The sequence below is a fragment of the Embiotoca jacksoni genome, unplaced genomic scaffold, assembly GCF_022577435.1.
Source record: "Embiotoca jacksoni isolate LCO1_2020_lvr unplaced genomic scaffold, fEmbJac1.0.p SCAF_27, whole genome shotgun sequence".
NCBI lineage: Eukaryota > Metazoa > Chordata > Actinopteri > Embiotocidae > Embiotoca > Embiotoca jacksoni.
In genome coordinates this window covers 656,186-672,850 of record NW_027185378.1, presented here as the reverse complement: position 1 = coordinate 672,850, position 16,665 = coordinate 656,186, and the positions used below count along the sequence as shown (strand labels likewise).

Here is a 16,665-nt window from a genome sequence, read left to right as displayed (position 1 = left end):
ACCAAACAGGCACATCGTGATGAGGTTGTAGAGTGTTCACAACAAATTTATTCAAACAAAAACATACAAATAATCTTAAAGCTCGAGTCTGGACAAAGTCCCGGTCAAAACAAGCGACTGATGATGAAGCATCCAGACGTGAAATTGTTCTTTGCAGGCAACAGTAAAAAAACAACAACAAACAATGCTAGAAAATCCATGTTTGAACAAGCTGTTTGGAAAAGCAGCCTTTAGGCCCCTCCAGCTTTCCGGTAGTTGTTGTACGCCTCCTGGAACATGTCCTTGCAGGAGATTCTGGCTTTTAGTTTGGAGCAAATGAGGAAGGAGCCGCCCATCTTCCTGTGGAGGGAGTAGGTTTCCTCTGGAGGCGGAGTGAGTCGCTCCCTCAGCATCACCGGGATGAGGCTGTGGATGCGCTCGGTCGTGCTCTGTGTTCCGAAGTCGAAGGGTTCGGAGGAGGAGAAAGCCTCGCCGAGGATCATCACCGCCTCCACATGGGCCTTCTCCATTGCCTGAGTGCAGAGGAGAGCAGTTCATCAGCACGCCGAGTTCAATACCAAGCTGGTTGTCCAAAAAATTTCATTGTATAGCGTGAGGTTCTAAATGGCAAAAACAATGTCACACTATAGCATGTCGTCCAAAATGTGAAAAAAGAAAAGTCATTCTATAGTATGTCCTAAAAAAATAAAATAAAAAAAACTAATACTGTTGGTGTGGTAAAATAGGACAGTGGTAACCACTGTTGCCTTGTAGTACAAAGGTTCTGGGTTCCATTCCCGGGCAGGGTGATTTTGTGTGTTGTACAAAACAGTCATTCTATAGTATGTCCTACAAAATGAAAGTAAAAACAAATACTGTTGGTGTGGTAAAATGGGGAAGTGGTTAGCACTGTTGCCTCAGTCAAAAAGTTCACTGTTCGATTTCCACCCTGGACGGGAGGACATACACCACTGTGCTGCCTCCATAACATGAATAAAAGTTATACTTTTATACGCATGGCGTCCAAACTTTGACAAAAAAAAGTCACACTATAGCATTTCGTCCAAAATATGATAAAAATATAAATCAGAGTCTGTTGTCGTCGATGGTTAAAGTCAAATATTATTTGGATTTCTTACCTTTGACTCGTATCCTGTGAGGAACTTCATGTCTCTTGATCTCTGCAGGACACCATCTCTGTTCCGATCTGCAGCTGCTTTAATAACCTGAAGACGGAGACACAAGACGAGTCAAAGAAAAATATCAGCTGTTTGTCATCATGAAGGTGAAGCTCATTGTGTGTCTCTGCTGTGACTTAAAGACGTAAAGGAAACTTCAATAGAGGATTCTGCAGTTTGTTGTTCTGAACTGGTTTTCTGTTAGTAACAGATGGAGGACTCAAGAAATGTTTTACTGCTTTTTCCCCACTTTAACTCAATATTTTGAATTTCCTGTTTTTCTATGGTGCTGTGAAGCACATCATATTCACTAAAGAAAAACAATTCCAGAGAAATATGACTTATTGTTCTCATGAATCTGAATTATTAGGAAACAACTCATCTCATCTAAGGTCTCCAGATGTTTTTCCTCTGTGAATGCTGAGGGCTTCCATATTAATGTTATTACTATATTTGTTTTGTTGGACAGATGAAACATTTGACCATAAAACTAAATACTAAATACAGGTTAATCAAATGATTTAAATTAATCATTGTCTGTTTTTTTTTTTTTACTCCTTTTTAAATCATTAACTAGATTAATATTAAGCTATTCTGTTTAAATGAGATAAGTCTGTTTGTTAGAACAGGATGATGGAAAGTTTTCAGATAAAATAAAAAGATAAGATTATTATGTATGAGTCCCCGATAACAACAAGACAGTATCACATAGCACAAACAAAGCAAATCAAGCTTCTCACCTCAATGTAGGAGTCGGTGAAACTCTTGTCGAATCCTCGTGTCGCTCCAAAGTCCAACAGCGCCACCTGCAGACATGAAAGAGAAAATCGCTCGGTGAAAACGAGGAGACGTGAAACCTGTGTTTCTGAACAGACTGACTCATGCTGATATTAACAGACACATACTGACCTTGTGACGTTGAGGGTCGAAGAAGAAGTTGGACCAGTTCGGGTCGGTCTGCATGTATCTGAACTCAAAAAGCTCCCTCAGACATAAAGTCAAGATCTGCTCAGAAATCTGTCAGAAAGAGGAAAGAGATGAATTATTGATAATGTTCAAAGACATAAAAGAGATGACACGTCGCTGACGACTCTTCCAAACAGGGCGTCGTTCCGCCAGACCTCAGCTCTGCCGTTTTCAGAACCCACCTCGTTCCTGAGCTCCTGAGGGAGGTCCGAGGCCTGGTCCAGAGGGAAACCCGGTACCAGCGCCGTGGTGAGAATGTGACGGCTGCTCAGCTCCTCAATCACATCCGGAACGTAGAAGAACGGGTGATTCTGCAGCAGATCTCTGATGCACGAGAAGCAGCAGCAGAGATGGAGGAGATCGTTAATACAAACACAGGAGAACATAAATACAAACAGAACATACAGGAGAACATTAATATAAACACGGGAGAACATAAATACAAACAATATACAGGAGAACATTAATATAAACATGGGAGAACATAAATACAAACAATATACAGGAGAACATTAATATAAACAGGAGCTGTTATTAACTGGACACATTTTCATGTGTCTGTATGTGCTTAACTGGTCTTTATATACAGTATATACACAAATATACACATATACACTTATCGTAGACAGTTAGTTCCTGAGGTCGGGGTGTCCTTTATGGGACCTTTACCCCACATTCAGGAAATCAGAGGAGTATTATAGTATATCAGGCCTAAACAATGATGTATATTGTCAAGGAAATTCTGGAGATAGATAGATAGTGCGGAAAATAGAGATAAAGAAAAAGATGATAGATAATAGAGATAAAATAAAGCGATAGAGATAAGAGATAAAGGGAAACTTTAACACCAAATATCAAAGCTGTGGTTCTGCACACCTACAAGGGGCAGCGAGGTTCATATGCCTGTGAGATGATGGTACAGGTAGACATTTTTCTTTTAATTCTCATTCATAAAATTGTGTTTATTTTTCTGACTTTTCTCTCACTTTTAAAAACTAGTTTTACCATTTCAGATGTCTAAAAATATGATTCATCAGAAATATATCTGGAAGAAAAATACTTTCTCAGTCGGCGTGTTCAGAAGTTATGCGGCATAAAGTTTCTGAGAATGAGTAAGAACTCACTGAAACTTTCGGGCACACTCGGCCTCTCTGATGTAATCGCACTCCAGCGCCAGCTCCCGGCTTGTGACCTCGATCAGGTGTTCGGGAAACAGACCTGCGGGAGAAAAGGTTCTCGGTTTATTGACAAGTCAGAGTCAGACAAAAGCAGCCGTTATCACCGTGATGATAAAACCCCTTCCAGCTCCGTTACCTTCGGGCAGCGCGTTGCTCAAACTCAGAGCCGTCATGATGTTATTCACGTCGCTGTCGATACTCTGGGCGACCCCGGGGTACTGGAGGAGGACGTGCGATTGTGGGAGTTACGTCACGGTTTGCTTTATAGCGTTTTATCACTGTGTAAATGCCGCTGCTCACCTGAATCTTCATGGCCACCTCTCTGCCGTCCTTCAGCCGCGCCAGATGCACCTGACCGATGGAGGCGGCTGCGAATGGCTTCTCCTCAAAGTACTGCAGCCGCTCCCTCCAGAGAGGACCGAGGTCGCTGCTGACCACTTTCTGCAGAGAAAAAAAACAAAAACTAAACGGGTCAGAGGAGAAGAACGGTGAACACGTCTCCACACGACCCGAAGCTCTTCATCCTCCGCTCACCATCATCTGCTTGGTTGGCATGAAGTCGGCACTCTGACGAACCCGTTCGAAGATTTTAGCCAGCTGAGGGTTGATGAAGGCGTCATCTGGTGGAGACGAGGAAGAGGAGAAAGAGGAGGGTTCAGTGCGATCAGAGCATCGACCTGCTGGAGTTCAAGATCAGGCTCCATAAAACCTGCAAATCTCTCAAAAATGCAGAAGAATCCTTCTTTAACTGGCAGCTATAAACATCTGTCATACATAATGAAATAACTTTAATATTTCTGACGAGAGGGTCCATTCAAACAGTGTTCTGGAACATTTAAAGGTTTACATTTCTATTTATTTCATTTTATCTTAAAAACATTTCTTCTTGACTTTTAAAGTTATTCTGAAAACACTAAAAATACAATTTTAACATCTACTAATTATTTTCAGAAGAGCATGCATTTTTTTTTTTGGTGCAGCAGAAAAAAGCTGGAAACTCAACGCTGAAATATTCAGCTGCTTAGTTTCACATCGAGCAATCTCACTCAACATAAACATGATTCAACTGAAAAACTATTAGTTTTAATCTACCAACTCTTCAAATTAAAAAGAAAGAAAAAGCATCAGATCCTCAGAAGTGACAAACTATAAAAAGGTGTTTCGTGTTTCACATACAAAAAACCTTAAATAACAAAGTTAAAATGTAAAATAATATTGTTATATAAAACTGATGAGTCAGCAGCCTGAGCTTGGACTCTCCTCTGGAATGGTGCTTATTGTGTCCGGCTGGCCTCTGTGGTTTATTTTGAGGGATGACATTTGGAGCCGGTAAACGATCCTGTTTTGTTTGTCCTGACGAGGTGTTGTTGTGAAGTCTGACAGGAACTCTGAGCCCGACACCCGATACTGCGTTTACAGCCTCGGCGGGGTGTCCTGTCCGCGTGTCGTGATCGACTCTCAGTTCAGATACATTCGAGGTTCCCCGTGTGGCTCACCTTGAATACTGAGCATCTGTCCGAGCTTCAGAGCCGCACCTCGAACTTTACAGAGCGTCCGGACGATCCGTTCTGCGTTGGCTTCGGAGAGGAAGGCGCTCGAGTCCAGAACGGACGTTTTATCACCTGAGAACACACAAACTGTCAGCGCCTGTGCTGCAATAATAATAATAATTCATCTCTGAACTAGATTTACTGCCGCCGCCCACCACTCCAGTTTTAGTTTACGTCCATACCTTTCAAAACTCGTGTAGATATTGCTGCAAAGAAATGCACAACTTGAATCCCGACAGTAGAGAAGATCTTTACAGTCATCACAGTTTCTAGACGGATGTCACCGAGAGGTGATGTCACCAGTTCAGTATGTCATGAGTGTAAAATACGATCACAGTCTCTCCTTCTGCTCCTCAGGGAAGGTGCTGAGATATCTCATTCGCAACATTAGGACTGATGGATGCAACGGATGTGAGGTCATATTGACCTTGACCTTTGACTACCAAAATCTGCTGACTTCATCCTCGAGTCCAAGTAAAAGTTTTCGCCAAATTTGAAGAAAATCCTTTGAGACGTTGCCGAGATATCGCAGTTACAAGACTGCGACAGATGCGAGGTCACCTGTTTATTTCCAGGTTTCAGTGAAACGGTATTTAATGTGATCGTCCTCAGTTTGAACCGGCTGGTTAGTTTATCCAGAGACAGACAGACGCAGCCTGGTTCGATTTATCAGTACAAAAACTAAAGTGTACAAACGAAGCATCACATCATCTGGTGACTCGTTCTTCTTCTGCGGCCGTGATCTCCTGTGAGCTCCAAACTGACAGATATAAGAAGGACATTTCTCAAAATATTAAAATTGTCAGCTACTCTGAGCTCGCAGCGTATTTTTGTTTGTACCCGGAAGATACCTAAAGTCCAGAGACGAGTTCACTGAGGTAAGAGACATCCCGATGATGAAGTTCTGTCCACAACCCGGTTTGGTTTGGTCAGCTGTCTAAATGATTGGTGAGCTCGGTGAGAGAGACCACGGAGACCTCAAAAGACCAACAGACGTCTTCTCACCTTCCTGTTTGGGCCTGAAACTCTTCTTGGCCACTTCTGCCATCGCTCCGAGTCCGAGTCCGACCGCCAGACCTTGAAGGAAGAAGAATCAGAACACGATGCCGGTTATCAGTCTGTCCTCACGCATCACCCGACTGATCTGATGATAACAGCAGCTACAAATGTGATGTGATAACGGAGGAGAGTCGGATGTCTGCCTGAAACACTCAGCAGTTCAGCAGAGAGCAGAAGAACCGAGCGGTACCACTTTAAGAGTTCTGTCCTTTAACAACAGGAGGCCTACAGAGGCTTTACTATTTGCCGGATTCTTGGGTATGTCCCACAAACATGTTCTCAGCTACAGATACTCATGTCAGCAAATTGGACTCCGGCTCTGCAGGACTGCTGCAGGAGGTGAGAGCCAGTCCAAAAAAAACCTAAATAAAAACGCCGTACGAGAGAGAACTAAAACCAGCAGCTGTTCCGTTTGTACAAAGTCAATGTGTGTGATTTAAATATTGCATGTCCATTTACCAATCAGTCCCTGCTGCTCAGGAGGAAGTACCAGCGCTACCAAAATCATTTGCACAACCCTGTTTGCACAACTTCTGTCAAAAATAGTGGAGTGAAGTAATAAAACACCAGAGTTCATTTAGGATTTACAACAAAAACTTGGAGCTAAAAAACTGAATTAGTTCAGTTTCTATTATTGATTATTATGTTTAATTAATTCATGCTTCAGTTCAGAAAATATCATAAAGCAGAAATAATTGGTACAGGTTTGGTAGGTTTGATGTGATTATTGCATGTAAAGGAAGCAAAAGAAGTTGGAAGAAATTATTCAGATGTGTTCGGAAGACTAAATAAAACTGGAAGCAATAAAAACTGCCAGTTATTTCCAGTTTGTGCCGAGATGCATGTTGGACATGTTTCCTGCAGCCTCAGCGATCTCCCACCAACAGTTTCTAGCCTGCAGTAGAAACACACGTACCTCCAAAGTTCAGAAGCCTTCCTATCCGGGTGACGGGCACCTTCCTCTCTCGAGCGCTCTCACTGAGCTGCAATCGGAGACACAGACTTTAAGATGCAGTTTGACACGCAGATATTTATCAAATATGATGGATTAATAAAAGACAGGGTACCGTTTGTTTGTGCTTCCCGTTGTCCATCTTCTTGGCGTCTCTTCCTTTATCGACGTCCTCCGACGTCAGCCGTCCCACCGTGTTGTCCTGGTTGAACCTCCTCATGTGTCCACAGAGCAGCGGACCGGTCCGGTCCCCGTGGTCCCTCAGACAGTCGGTCCTGGACCCCCTGCTGCAGCTCACCTGTCTGTTCGCACGGTCAGTGAACGCAGCGCTGAAGCAAGGCGAGGAGGTGTGGAAGTGTGCTGCGGGGCTGCTGAGGACATCTCTCTGAAGGAAAAGAACAGAACTGATCTCATGAAGGTTTTCAGCTTCTGAACAGCAGAACGACACTCAGAGTAATGTGTTCAGTAAAAGTTGCACTGTTGTGTCATCACACTATAGAGAATTAAAACTCCATAAATCCTCGTCACCGCCTGCTTTCAGCTTGTCATCATCATGAGGCTGCAGAGACAGGGAGACGGTATCTGGGTTGAAACTCGATCTGCAGCTGCATGATAGCCAAATAACATCCACTCCTCACCCTCACTGATCCGGAGAGGTGCTGGAAGTTTACCAGCCTCTGGTTCCCTCGCCCCGTCAGGCCGCCTGGTGGAGCTCTGCAAGCCTTCTTCACCCGGGTCAGAACCCTCCAGAACACTGAGTCAGTCATGATGTCTGTGGAAGAGGTTGTTCTCCGGTTCTGAGGAAGGATACAGAGCAAGAACTCATCAGTTTAATGTTCCTGCAGGAGAAAGAAGGAGGAAACAAACAAACAGTGGAACTTCACAGAACATAAAAAACACACTGCAGAACATCAGAACAACAAAAAACTGCTGCAGAACCACAACAAAATTCACAAACATGCAGCAGAACATCACAAACATCGTAAACGTTGCCTCTGGCACCCTCTAACCTCTAACCCTCTGAGCTGAGTCAGTAAACAGGACCTGTAACTTCCACTCACCAGCAGCAGCTCTGCAGTCTTCTGAGCTCCATGAACATCGTGCAGCTTCGCTGCTCTTCGCTTTTTTCTGACTTCACGCGACGCTTTTAAAAACGTTCAGCTCCTCCTGGAGGCCGGTCAGATCATCCCGGAGAGACCCAGGGGAAATTCCACCGTCGCTGGCCAATGCGGAGGAGTCCAGCCGCGGGCTCGGACACCGGCAGATCTCCGCACTGGTTCCGCGGACTGTCAGTCACAGCCGACGTAACATTCATGGCGGGCCTTGAAGTGGACACGTGGTGCGTCCAGGAGCTGCATGCCAAACTCGGACGTTTCAGAGGGCACGTCTTAGTTAGAGATATGGATTAAAAGAGATAAAAATATATTCTGCAGGACAACGAACAAAGTAAAAGTCACATGGTACAACACAAAGTTTTTAAAGCAGTGGGTCAGGAGTTATTAGGTTATTATTTTAGATATGTATTGTATATGTAAAGTAAATTTCATTCATCTTAAAACTGTAAAAGTCTATCTGTATAGATTTAAGACTGAATTTAATATGCAGTGAAGAACACACAATCAGGATAAAATAGAAGTTGCTGATCAGTTTTAAATTTCTTGTAAAATGAACTGTAGAGTTGTAGAAAATCTCTTATTTTTTTTGTCTTTTCTTTATTATATGGCGCGTTAGTTCTTTATTTCTTCTCTGTTACTACTCACACCATCACACCGAGTCCGTCATATTAATACCCATAATTACATCATGGTTCTTTGCTTTAAGAACCTGCTGTGATGTGCTCATCGTGTTTTTTAGTCTGTTCAGACTCCTGCAGCGTTTTGCTGTCCGAGTCGAACCCGATCAAAGTCCAGTCATCTAATCTGCTGAAGATAATAACTCCTAACGACTTTATTCAATATCGACTCAGCTGGATCTAATCTGACTTCTTGAAAAATCACAAAATCAATACTCTTGACTTTCTGACATCAAATACACAAAACAAACAGAGGTGGTTCTGTCTATACAAATGGACAAAATAATAGAAATACCTGCAGGTAGATCACCGCTCACCTGTCCTGAACATACACCACCTGTACAGCTCTGACAAACACTGAACATCGCAGCCTTCATGTTACGTGTTACAGGACTCTTGAATTAGACTGGATTCATTGTAGATTAGTGTTCCTAATAAACTGACCACTGAGTGTAATTCAGAACATCATGTGACCTTAAAGCTTTCAATTCTAACTGATGAACATTGGTTGGAAAGTGTGATGAGACCATAAAACTCAAATGTCTGGGCTGACGAGGAGCTGAGAGAATTTATATTATAGACAAGTTGAGGAGCAGGTGATGAAGAGGAAGTGATTGAACAGATCAGCTGATGGAAAATGACGTAAACATTAAAACAGCAACACGTCTTCACCTCATCATGATGTCAGAGTTTGAATGAGTGATGTCACAGTCCACTGTTTGTTTTGTTTCTTAATAAGGTGTATATTAAATGCAGTAAATGTTTTCCAAAGCACATGCTTTAAAAAGATAAAATGTATGTATTTAATTCAATTTATTCATATCAGTGACATGTATAAAACTACATGAATCTCAGAAAGAGGAGAGATGCTCTGTACCAGATTTAGCTACTAGCTAATTAGCTTCATTTTAAAGGTTGCCATGGTAACAGACGATGATGGGGAGGTAATTTGAGGCATTTCGTGATGGATGTGTTGAACTGTGACAGTCAGAATCTGATGGCAGACTTCAGCTTCGGGAAGAGTCGCAGAGCGTTTCGTGTCGTCACCTCCATCACCGTCTCCACCGACACTCCTTTGATCCGAGCGACGTACTCGGCAGAGATCCGGATGTTTTTGGGCTCGTTTCTGACCTGTGGTCACAACAACGGGAAGCTGGAGTTATAATGCAGACAGAAAAGTAGTAAAAAAAAACAAAAAAACACTGATGATTGAAAATGAAAAAAGTTAAAGTACCTGCTTCTCCGGACCGAGAGCAGGCGAGTCTGTTTCCAGACAGATGTTCTCCAACGGTAGCTGTTTCACAAGTTTCTGCTTCTTGGTGGAAAAAACAAAGAAATTGCCATCAGTTATCAACCTTCAATGTGACACATTCAGCCAATAAAAACACAGTCAGGCAACCAATGAAAACAGTCCAATAACTCAAGAGTTTGATGTTCTGTCCCGGTCGTACCTGTTCGCTCCGGATTACCGACGGTGGGATGGAGAAGAAATATCCAGCCTTCACTCCCTCCATGGCGACGGACGGTTTCCCATCGAAAGCATGAAGAAGAGCTTTTTCGACACCTGGTGACATCACAGAGGAGCTGCAGTAAAAACGCTCAATAACACAGTTCATCATGAGAGAGCAGACGGAGTGAACAGCTGAGCACCTTGTTCCTTCAGCAGGTGGATGGTGGGTCGTCCTGCCGACCGCGAATGAACATTTCTGGAGATGAAACACGCACGATATTACAGGAGTCCTTTCATTTCAGCACATTAAATATAACAAATATAATAATTTCAACATGCAAACAAATTACAATTTCTTCTTCAACCACTGAAGTGACCTCTCTTTTTAAAACGGAGGAATTATTCAGGCTCTTAAAACCCTGACTTTCACTGATAAGAAGTTAAACGTGTCCTAAAGCTCCTCCTCCATTGGGCTGCAGCAGAGCAGAGATGTTACTGTCGTCCTGGTAACGGAGGGCTCCCCTCTCCCACAGTTTAACACATCAATGGTAGTTTTAACAATCGTTACATCTGGCTTTTCTTTTGAAACGTTGATTTTCCTGCATGTTTGCCTTCGTTAGCAGCTAAAGGAAAATTTAAAAAAAAAATCACATGTTGACTGAAGTGATTGTTTGATGAGCTGAAGGAGATAAAACCATCAGGAAATAAGTTCAGTAACAGATAGAAAAATACTGCAGGGAGAATATTACCGTTTAATAAAATGTAAACTGAACTCCAGGATGTTCCAGAGCAAAACATAATCCAATCACCTGACTTTAATGTGTGGAAGAGACTTTTTATAACTCCAGAACAGCCCAGGAGAAACTCCGTCCTGATCAATACATGTTGACGCGAACCTCTTTCAATGACTTGATATGGAAGGTGGAAGTCAGTGTAGAAACCGGGTGTTATCACTGGACTGTTGGACTGATCTCTGGAGGATGTCTCACTCTGGTGTTTGTTTTGTGATCAGATTTATTGCTTCCCGTCTGTATAATTAAATGAGACTCACAGAGGGAGGTCCAGCTGTTTGGCCAGCTGTGCCTGTCGAACGAGGACCTGTCTCTGAATGTCTTTATCGGTCTCGTTGGGGACATATCTGGGAGTGAAATCCAGGCCGACCTGCAACAGAAAGAGTCCCGACTGTAACAACACAGAATAAAAGATGGAGACTCTTAAAGCCTCATCGGGGATGCCGAGTCTTCACCTCTCCGATGGCAACCAGCTGATCTTTGTATTTCTCTATGACGGGCAGAGCAGCTTCGAGATCCTGTAAAACACACAGAACCCGTGTTTAATTCACACAAAACATATCAAAACACACCTGTAGTACACACTAACACACAAGAGGTTTACACAGAGCTCCAGGTGACTGATTGAGACACCTCTCACCTGCAGAGAAGCGCCCCTCTGCTGCTCCGGGGAAACCTCTTGAACAGGATGGACTCCTAAACATGGGAATATAAAACCCGGGAACCTGAGAACAAAGAGGCGCCGTTGGTTAAAACGTTACATTAAAGTTAGTCTCCATCATCCGAGTATTTTTTTTTTTTTTTTTTACCTCTGCGACAGCTCAATGATCCGCTCATATTCTCCCACGTGCTCCGCCACGGCCAGCAGTCCCAACAGTCCAGCCTGGACAAAAACATGGCGGAAAATATCAGCTTGAAAACACCGAACACCTGGCTTCCGGCTCTCAGGTGACAGGTGGCGTGGCTCACCTGCTCCGAGCTGTCAATCACCTCCTCCAGGTCCTGCCGACAAACGGAGGAAAGTTAACGAGTCTGACAGGTTAAATATGAACTTAAATACGTTTATTTTACAGTCAGACCTGATTAAACTCCCGCGCAGAGATGTGACAGTGACAGTCGATGAAGCCCTGCATGAGGACGGTGTGGCGACAAAAGCCCAAACATTACCACTTCCGGGTGGAAAAGAAACGCGTGAACTGGTGAGAGCGCAAGATTCACAACGCCGCGTAGCCCGGTAGGGCGGTGCTCTCTTAGAGCTGATTGGTTGAACCTCAACAGAGATTTAAACACCCCCCAGTGTTTCAGGAGGAAGCTGCTACTTGTTTTTCAGGCGCTTTAGTTCTTTTTTTGAGTACTTCCTGTTTCTTTCTGTGACTTTCTGCTTCATCAGACATTTAAATTCATCCCACCGGCTGCTTCCGCTTTGAAATGGGAGCTTTAACGGTGGTGTCCTTATCGATGCTGCTGATCGGAACCGGAGGAGCCAAATACGAACCGAACTGGGAGTCCATCGACTCCAGGCCGCTGCCGGACTGGTTCGACCGGGCCAAGTTTGGCATCTTCGTCCACTGGGGCGTATTTTCTGTGCCGAGCTTCGGCAGCGAGTGGTTCTGGTGAGCTCAGCATCTTCTCAGCTTCACGGACAACCGGAACCTAACTGATCATATTCATCGATTAATGTCCTGATAAGCACCTGCAGAATAATCTTCAAAAAATAAACATAAAACACAAAAATCTGAACAGTGAGGTGCATTTCGTTGATGTTCTGGAGCTCTTGATCTTTTCTCATGGTCTTCATCAGCTGGTCATGTCGTCTGAGTCTGAGCATCTGCTGATGGAGCACATGTAAAAGCTCTGGAACCAGTCTGCGCATCTATAATATGTTATTTTTCTGGATTTAAGGTTTTTAATTATTATTTTACAGTCAATAATTATTGCTAATTACATGTATTATAACATCTTTGTGGACGGTTTATTCTAATTTATTTGAAGGTTATGAATTTATAGTGATTAATCAGATGTCTTCAGTTGTTCCTTCCGCCTCCTCTGTGTGTGCCGTGTTCTCCAGGTGGTACTGGCAGAAACAGAAGCTGAAGCCGTATGTCGACTTCATGCAGAAGAATTACCCTCCGAACTTCCGGTACCAGGACTTCGCACTGCAGTTCACCACCGAGTTCTTCGACGCCAAAGAGTGGACCGACATCTTCGCCTCATCCGGAGCGAAGTACATCGTGCTGACCACCAAACATCACGAAGGTGCACCAATGAAAACACTGAGCGGTGCATTGTGGGTGTTTCTGCAATATATGGGAATCTACATGAGCAGCACAAAAATGTTCCAGAACCACGTTTCACGTGTCAACGTTTTTTTGCACATGTGAAATTCATGTGTTGTTTTTTTTTCTGTAAGGTGTATATCCTCTTCCAGCCTATCAGGATCTGATCTGTCCTGTCGGTGTGTTTCAGGTTTCACACTCTGGGGCTCAAAGACATCCTGGAACTGGAACGCGGTGGATGTTGGACCGAAGCGAGACCTGGTGGACGAAGTGGCCTGCGCTCTCCGTGCCCACAGCGACCTGCGTCTCGGACTGTACCACTCCCTCTTCGAGTGGTTCAACCCGCTCTTCGAACAGGACGCTGCCAACGCCTTTGCCACCAACTACTTCCCCTCCGGTAAAACTCTGCCGGAGCTCTACGAGCTCGTGGTCCGGTACAAACCAGACGTGCTGTGGTCCGATGGGGACGGAGACGCTCCGGACTCGTACTGGAACAGCACCGGCTTCTTGGCCTGGCTCTACAATGACAGGTACACCTGAAGGGATTCCGGCACTGCATTAAAAACAGACACAAAGATGTAGTGGAAATCAATGTATGGGCTCAGGAACACTTTTGAAAAGCCAGTTAAATATGAGTTGACGTGATTTATAAATCATCACATTCCGTTTTTATTTACATTTTACACAGCGTCACTACTTTGTCGGAATTAGAGTTATAAAAAGTGACCTCTGAGTGACCTACTTCCTGACAGTCCGGTTCGAGACATGGTGGTGACCAACGACCGGTGGGGGCGGGGCTCCATTTGCACCCACGGCGGGTACTACACCTGCGCCGACCGCTACCAGCCCGGACACCTGCTCAAACACAAGTGGGAGAACTGCATGACCATCGACACAAAGTCGTGGGGCTACCGACGCAACGCTGCTCTCAGAGACTACTTGAGCATCGAGCAGCTCGTGGCGGTGAGACTCACCTGGAAACTTCAGTCTTTATTTCGGGTTAAATGTCTCTTTGGCAGTCTCCACCCTTTTTTCACAGATGTACAGCTGAAATAATAATAATCACTTAATTATAGACGTCATTTTTAAGCAGGTTTTCTGCTTTCAGCTCCTGAAATGTGATGATTTCATTGTTTTCTTTGTGGTATTGGATGGAAAACAATCAGTCACATAAAACAAGGCATTAAAAAGGTAATTTAAGACAGTTCTTAAGCATTTTATGACATTTCACGGGCAAAACATGAGTTTCAGCCCTGACGATGATTTAATATTTCTAACACACTTCAATTAATCCCATTAGATGTGATCATCTTAATTTGCATGCTTGTTCTGAACCCGTTTCAACCACATCACACTTCGTCAGTCTCCGATGTCCCAACAGCTCCCTCTGCTGGTCGAGACCATGTAATACAGCTGAACGCCCCAGCAGAAGAAGAAAAAACACAGCAACTACATCACCCATAAACCCTCTCACTGTTTGTTTTCTCTTTCACAATAAAAACAAATGAAAATAACAATAATTTTATTGCTAATCTGCATTTTATTTTCTCATAAACAGGCTTTATTTTTCAGTTGGTAAATTTCCCAGAGCTGAAGTTTACACATTAAACGTGAACGAAAACCAGTCAATATTCACATTCAAGAAGCTGAAATCTGTGAAACATAATCATTATTTGCTTTAAAATAAATCACTTTACCTGGGCCATTAATCGCCATTAATTTCCTAATAAATTAATGACCTCTTATTTGAACTCTTAGTTGAGATTTATCTGGCAGGTTTTAGGTCCCTTTGTCCTGAAAGAGAAGCACCTTCCAGATGTTCTGTGGTTTTGTTTAAAATAATCATGCTGATATTACTTGTGTGTGTGTGTGTGTGTGTGTGTGTGTGTGTGTGTGTGTGTGTCTCAGACGCTGGTGGAGACGGTGTCCTGCGGAGGAAACCTGCTGATGAACATCGGCCCGACTCACGACGGGCGGATAGCTCCGATCTTTGAGGAGCGTCTGAGGCAGATGGGTCGCTGGCTGAAGGTCAACGGGGCGGCGGTCTACGACACGACGGCGTGGCGCGCTCAGAACGACAGCGTGGCTCCAAACGTCTGGTCGGTTCTGGTCCACTGTGATCGGTCCGCCTGTAGAGACACAGTTGGAAGTGTTAAAAGATTATTTTAAATTCTTGTTTTTTCAGCTATTAGAACTCAGATATTGTTGATTAGATTTAATGCTTGATTAGATCCTACATATTGATTGCAGTAGTCTGAGTGTCCTCAGAGTTGATTAATGCTCCTGATATTTCCCAGGTACACCTACAGGCCGCAGGAAAATGCTGTGTTTGCCATTTTACTGGAGTGGCCGAAGGACGGATCAATAACTCTGAATGAACCGCAGGTCACACAGGGACACACTCAGGTGAGACTAGAAAATTTATTTCATTCAAAGATTTAACCCTTAAAAACCCAGAATTCATCATTTCAACACTGTTTTTTAATGGATGCAGTTTTATAAACTTTCAGAGCTCAGTTCTCTGATCATTGATCTGTTTGTACCTGAGGATCAGTATTGATTTTACTGATTTACCTGCGTCCTGCTGCTGTGGTTCTAAACCAGGTGGAGCTGCTCGGCCACGGGTCTCTGCAGTGGGAGCCGCTGAAGCCTGGCGGACTGAAGGTTCTCCTGCCCCACCTGTCCTACAGCCAGATGCCCTGCCAGTGGGCCTGGAGCCTGAGGCTGACCGGGGCCACGTAGAGAAGGGAACCGTAGGGGAGGAGTACGGAGCCGAGAGACGGACCTGAGATCACTGAACACAAAAGGGAACATTGTTCTTGTCTGAAAACGCTCAGTATTTCAATATGAAAATGAAGAATAAATGTTTACACATGATTATTGTTTTTGTACTGAGGAACTTTTATGATCAGCTGAGAGTTAAAAGTGATTTTTTTTTAGTTGCAGAAAATGTTGTTGAAGCTGTCCAGGCATGAATCTACAGAGTACATGTGACAGATTTGAGCTCCACAACTTCATTAGATAAACTTCAGATTTTTATTTTAGTTATTTTTTTACACATTACTTCTGATTTCTAAAGCGCCTGTTTCTCCAATCTATGTGAATACTGAAATAAAAATAAATCCCAGCTGGACTGTTGAGCAGTAACTCAGCAGGAAGTCTTCTTTGATTATTGATTGACTGATTTTCCGTCACTGCCATCCTCTGGCGCCCCCTGCTGGTCACATGTGCAGCTGCCCGGGACATAATAAACCACCCTGACGGTGCGGAACGGATCTGAGCGCCCTGCTGAGCACGTATGTCTCGGGAAAACAGCTCTCCCCTGCAGCCTGTGGAGCCTGCCGTCGTCCCGAAGCTCTCCGGTGACCGGTAAGCCTCCGTTACACCGCGGACACACCGGGCTCTGCAGCCGCTCCTGTGCCCCCTCCTCCCCCTCCCCCTTTCCCCCCCCTTCCCCCGCTGCTGCTGTAGGTGTATTTGTCACCTGAGCTCGT

The 16,665-nt window shown here is 44.1% G+C and overlaps 3 protein-coding genes across 4 annotated transcripts; 1 reads left to right on the top strand and 2 right to left on the bottom strand.

Moving 5' to 3' along the window:
• Nucleotides 1-20: 20 nt before the first annotated feature.
• On the bottom strand, nt 21-9,117 carry coq8ab (coenzyme Q8A, genome duplicate b). The gene is made up of 15 exons (XM_069160568.1): nt 7,924-9,117; nt 7,501-7,659; nt 6,978-7,247; nt 6,827-6,893; nt 5,857-5,928; nt 4,798-4,923; nt 3,836-3,921; nt 3,602-3,742; nt 3,438-3,519; nt 3,248-3,341; nt 2,306-2,447; nt 2,067-2,174; nt 1,898-1,963; nt 1,119-1,205; nt 21-512 (listed from the first exon to the last, which is right to left on the bottom strand). Exons 2-15 carry the CDS (start codon nt 7,627-7,629, stop codon nt 231-233), a joined length of 1,752 nt encoding a protein of 583 aa, XP_069016669.1. The 5' UTR covers nt 7,630-7,659; nt 7,924-9,117; the 3' UTR covers nt 21-230.
• Nucleotides 9,118-9,452: 335 nt separating this feature from the next.
• LOC138204973 (putative deoxyribonuclease TATDN3) lies at nt 9,453-12,107 on the bottom strand. Of its 2 annotated transcripts, none has more exons than XM_069160571.1 (10): nt 11,975-12,107; nt 11,865-11,897; nt 11,705-11,778; nt 11,536-11,620; nt 11,351-11,413; nt 11,156-11,265; nt 10,305-10,360; nt 10,106-10,218; nt 9,889-9,969; nt 9,453-9,785 (listed from the first exon to the last, which is right to left on the bottom strand). In XM_069160571.1, the coding sequence occupies exons 1-10, from the start codon at nt 12,026-12,028 to the stop codon at nt 9,642-9,644; spliced, it is 813 nt and encodes a 270-aa protein (XP_069016672.1). In that variant the 5' UTR covers nt 12,029-12,107; the 3' UTR covers nt 9,453-9,641. The 2 variants fall into 2 exon arrangements, with proteins under 2 accessions (XP_069016672.1, XP_069016673.1); XM_069160572.1 differs by having other exon boundaries at nt 9,889-9,966.
• Nucleotides 12,108-12,198: 91 nt separating this feature from the next.
• Nucleotides 12,199-16,334, top strand: fuca2 (alpha-L-fucosidase 2). Its single transcript, XM_069160569.1, has 7 exons — nt 12,199-12,508; nt 12,964-13,151; nt 13,362-13,701; nt 13,924-14,134; nt 15,080-15,270; nt 15,469-15,577; nt 15,776-16,334. The coding sequence occupies exons 1-7, from the start codon at nt 12,324-12,326 to the stop codon at nt 15,911-15,913; spliced, it is 1,362 nt and encodes a 453-aa protein (XP_069016670.1). The 5' UTR covers nt 12,199-12,323; the 3' UTR covers nt 15,914-16,334.
• Nucleotides 16,335-16,665: the final 331 nt, after the last annotated feature.

What these genes read in the sequence shown, in the direction of transcription:
- coq8ab (XM_069160568.1), bottom strand. Translation starts at nt 7,629, where the DNA reads ATGACTGACTCAGTGTTCTGGAGGGTTCTGACCCGGGTGAAGAAGGCT. An exon ending in ACCTCTCCGGATCAGTGAGG is followed by an intron (nt 7,248 to 7,500) that starts GTGAGGAGTGGA and finishes CTTTTCCTTCAG; the next exon opens with AGAGATGTCCTCAGCAGCCC. An exon ending in TCACCGACTCCTACATTGAG is followed by an intron (nt 1,206 to 1,897) that starts GTGAGAAGCTTG and finishes CTCCGTCTTCAG; the next exon opens with GTTATTAAAGCAGCTGCAGA.
- LOC138204973 (XM_069160571.1), bottom strand. Translation starts at nt 12,028, where the DNA reads ATGCAGGGCTTCATCGACTGTCACTGTCACATCTCTGCGCGGGAGTTT. An exon ending in AGAGGGGCGCTTCTCTGCAG is followed by an intron (nt 11,414 to 11,535) that starts GTGAGAGGTGTC and finishes TGTGTTTTACAG; the next exon opens with GATCTCGAAGCTGCTCTGCC. An exon ending in CGGTAATCCGGAGCGAACAG is followed by an intron (nt 9,970 to 10,105) that starts GTACGACCGGGA and finishes TTTTCCACCAAG; the next exon opens with AAGCAGAAACTTGTGAAACA.
- fuca2 (XM_069160569.1), top strand. Translation starts at nt 12,324, where the DNA reads ATGGGAGCTTTAACGGTGGTGTCCTTATCGATGCTGCTGATCGGAACC. An exon ending in AGCGTGGCTCCAAACGTCTG is followed by an intron (nt 15,271 to 15,468) that starts GTCGGTTCTGGT and finishes GATATTTCCCAG; the next exon opens with GTACACCTACAGGCCGCAGG. An exon ending in TCACACAGGGACACACTCAG is followed by an intron (nt 15,578 to 15,775) that starts GTGAGACTAGAA and finishes GTTCTAAACCAG; the next exon opens with GTGGAGCTGCTCGGCCACGG.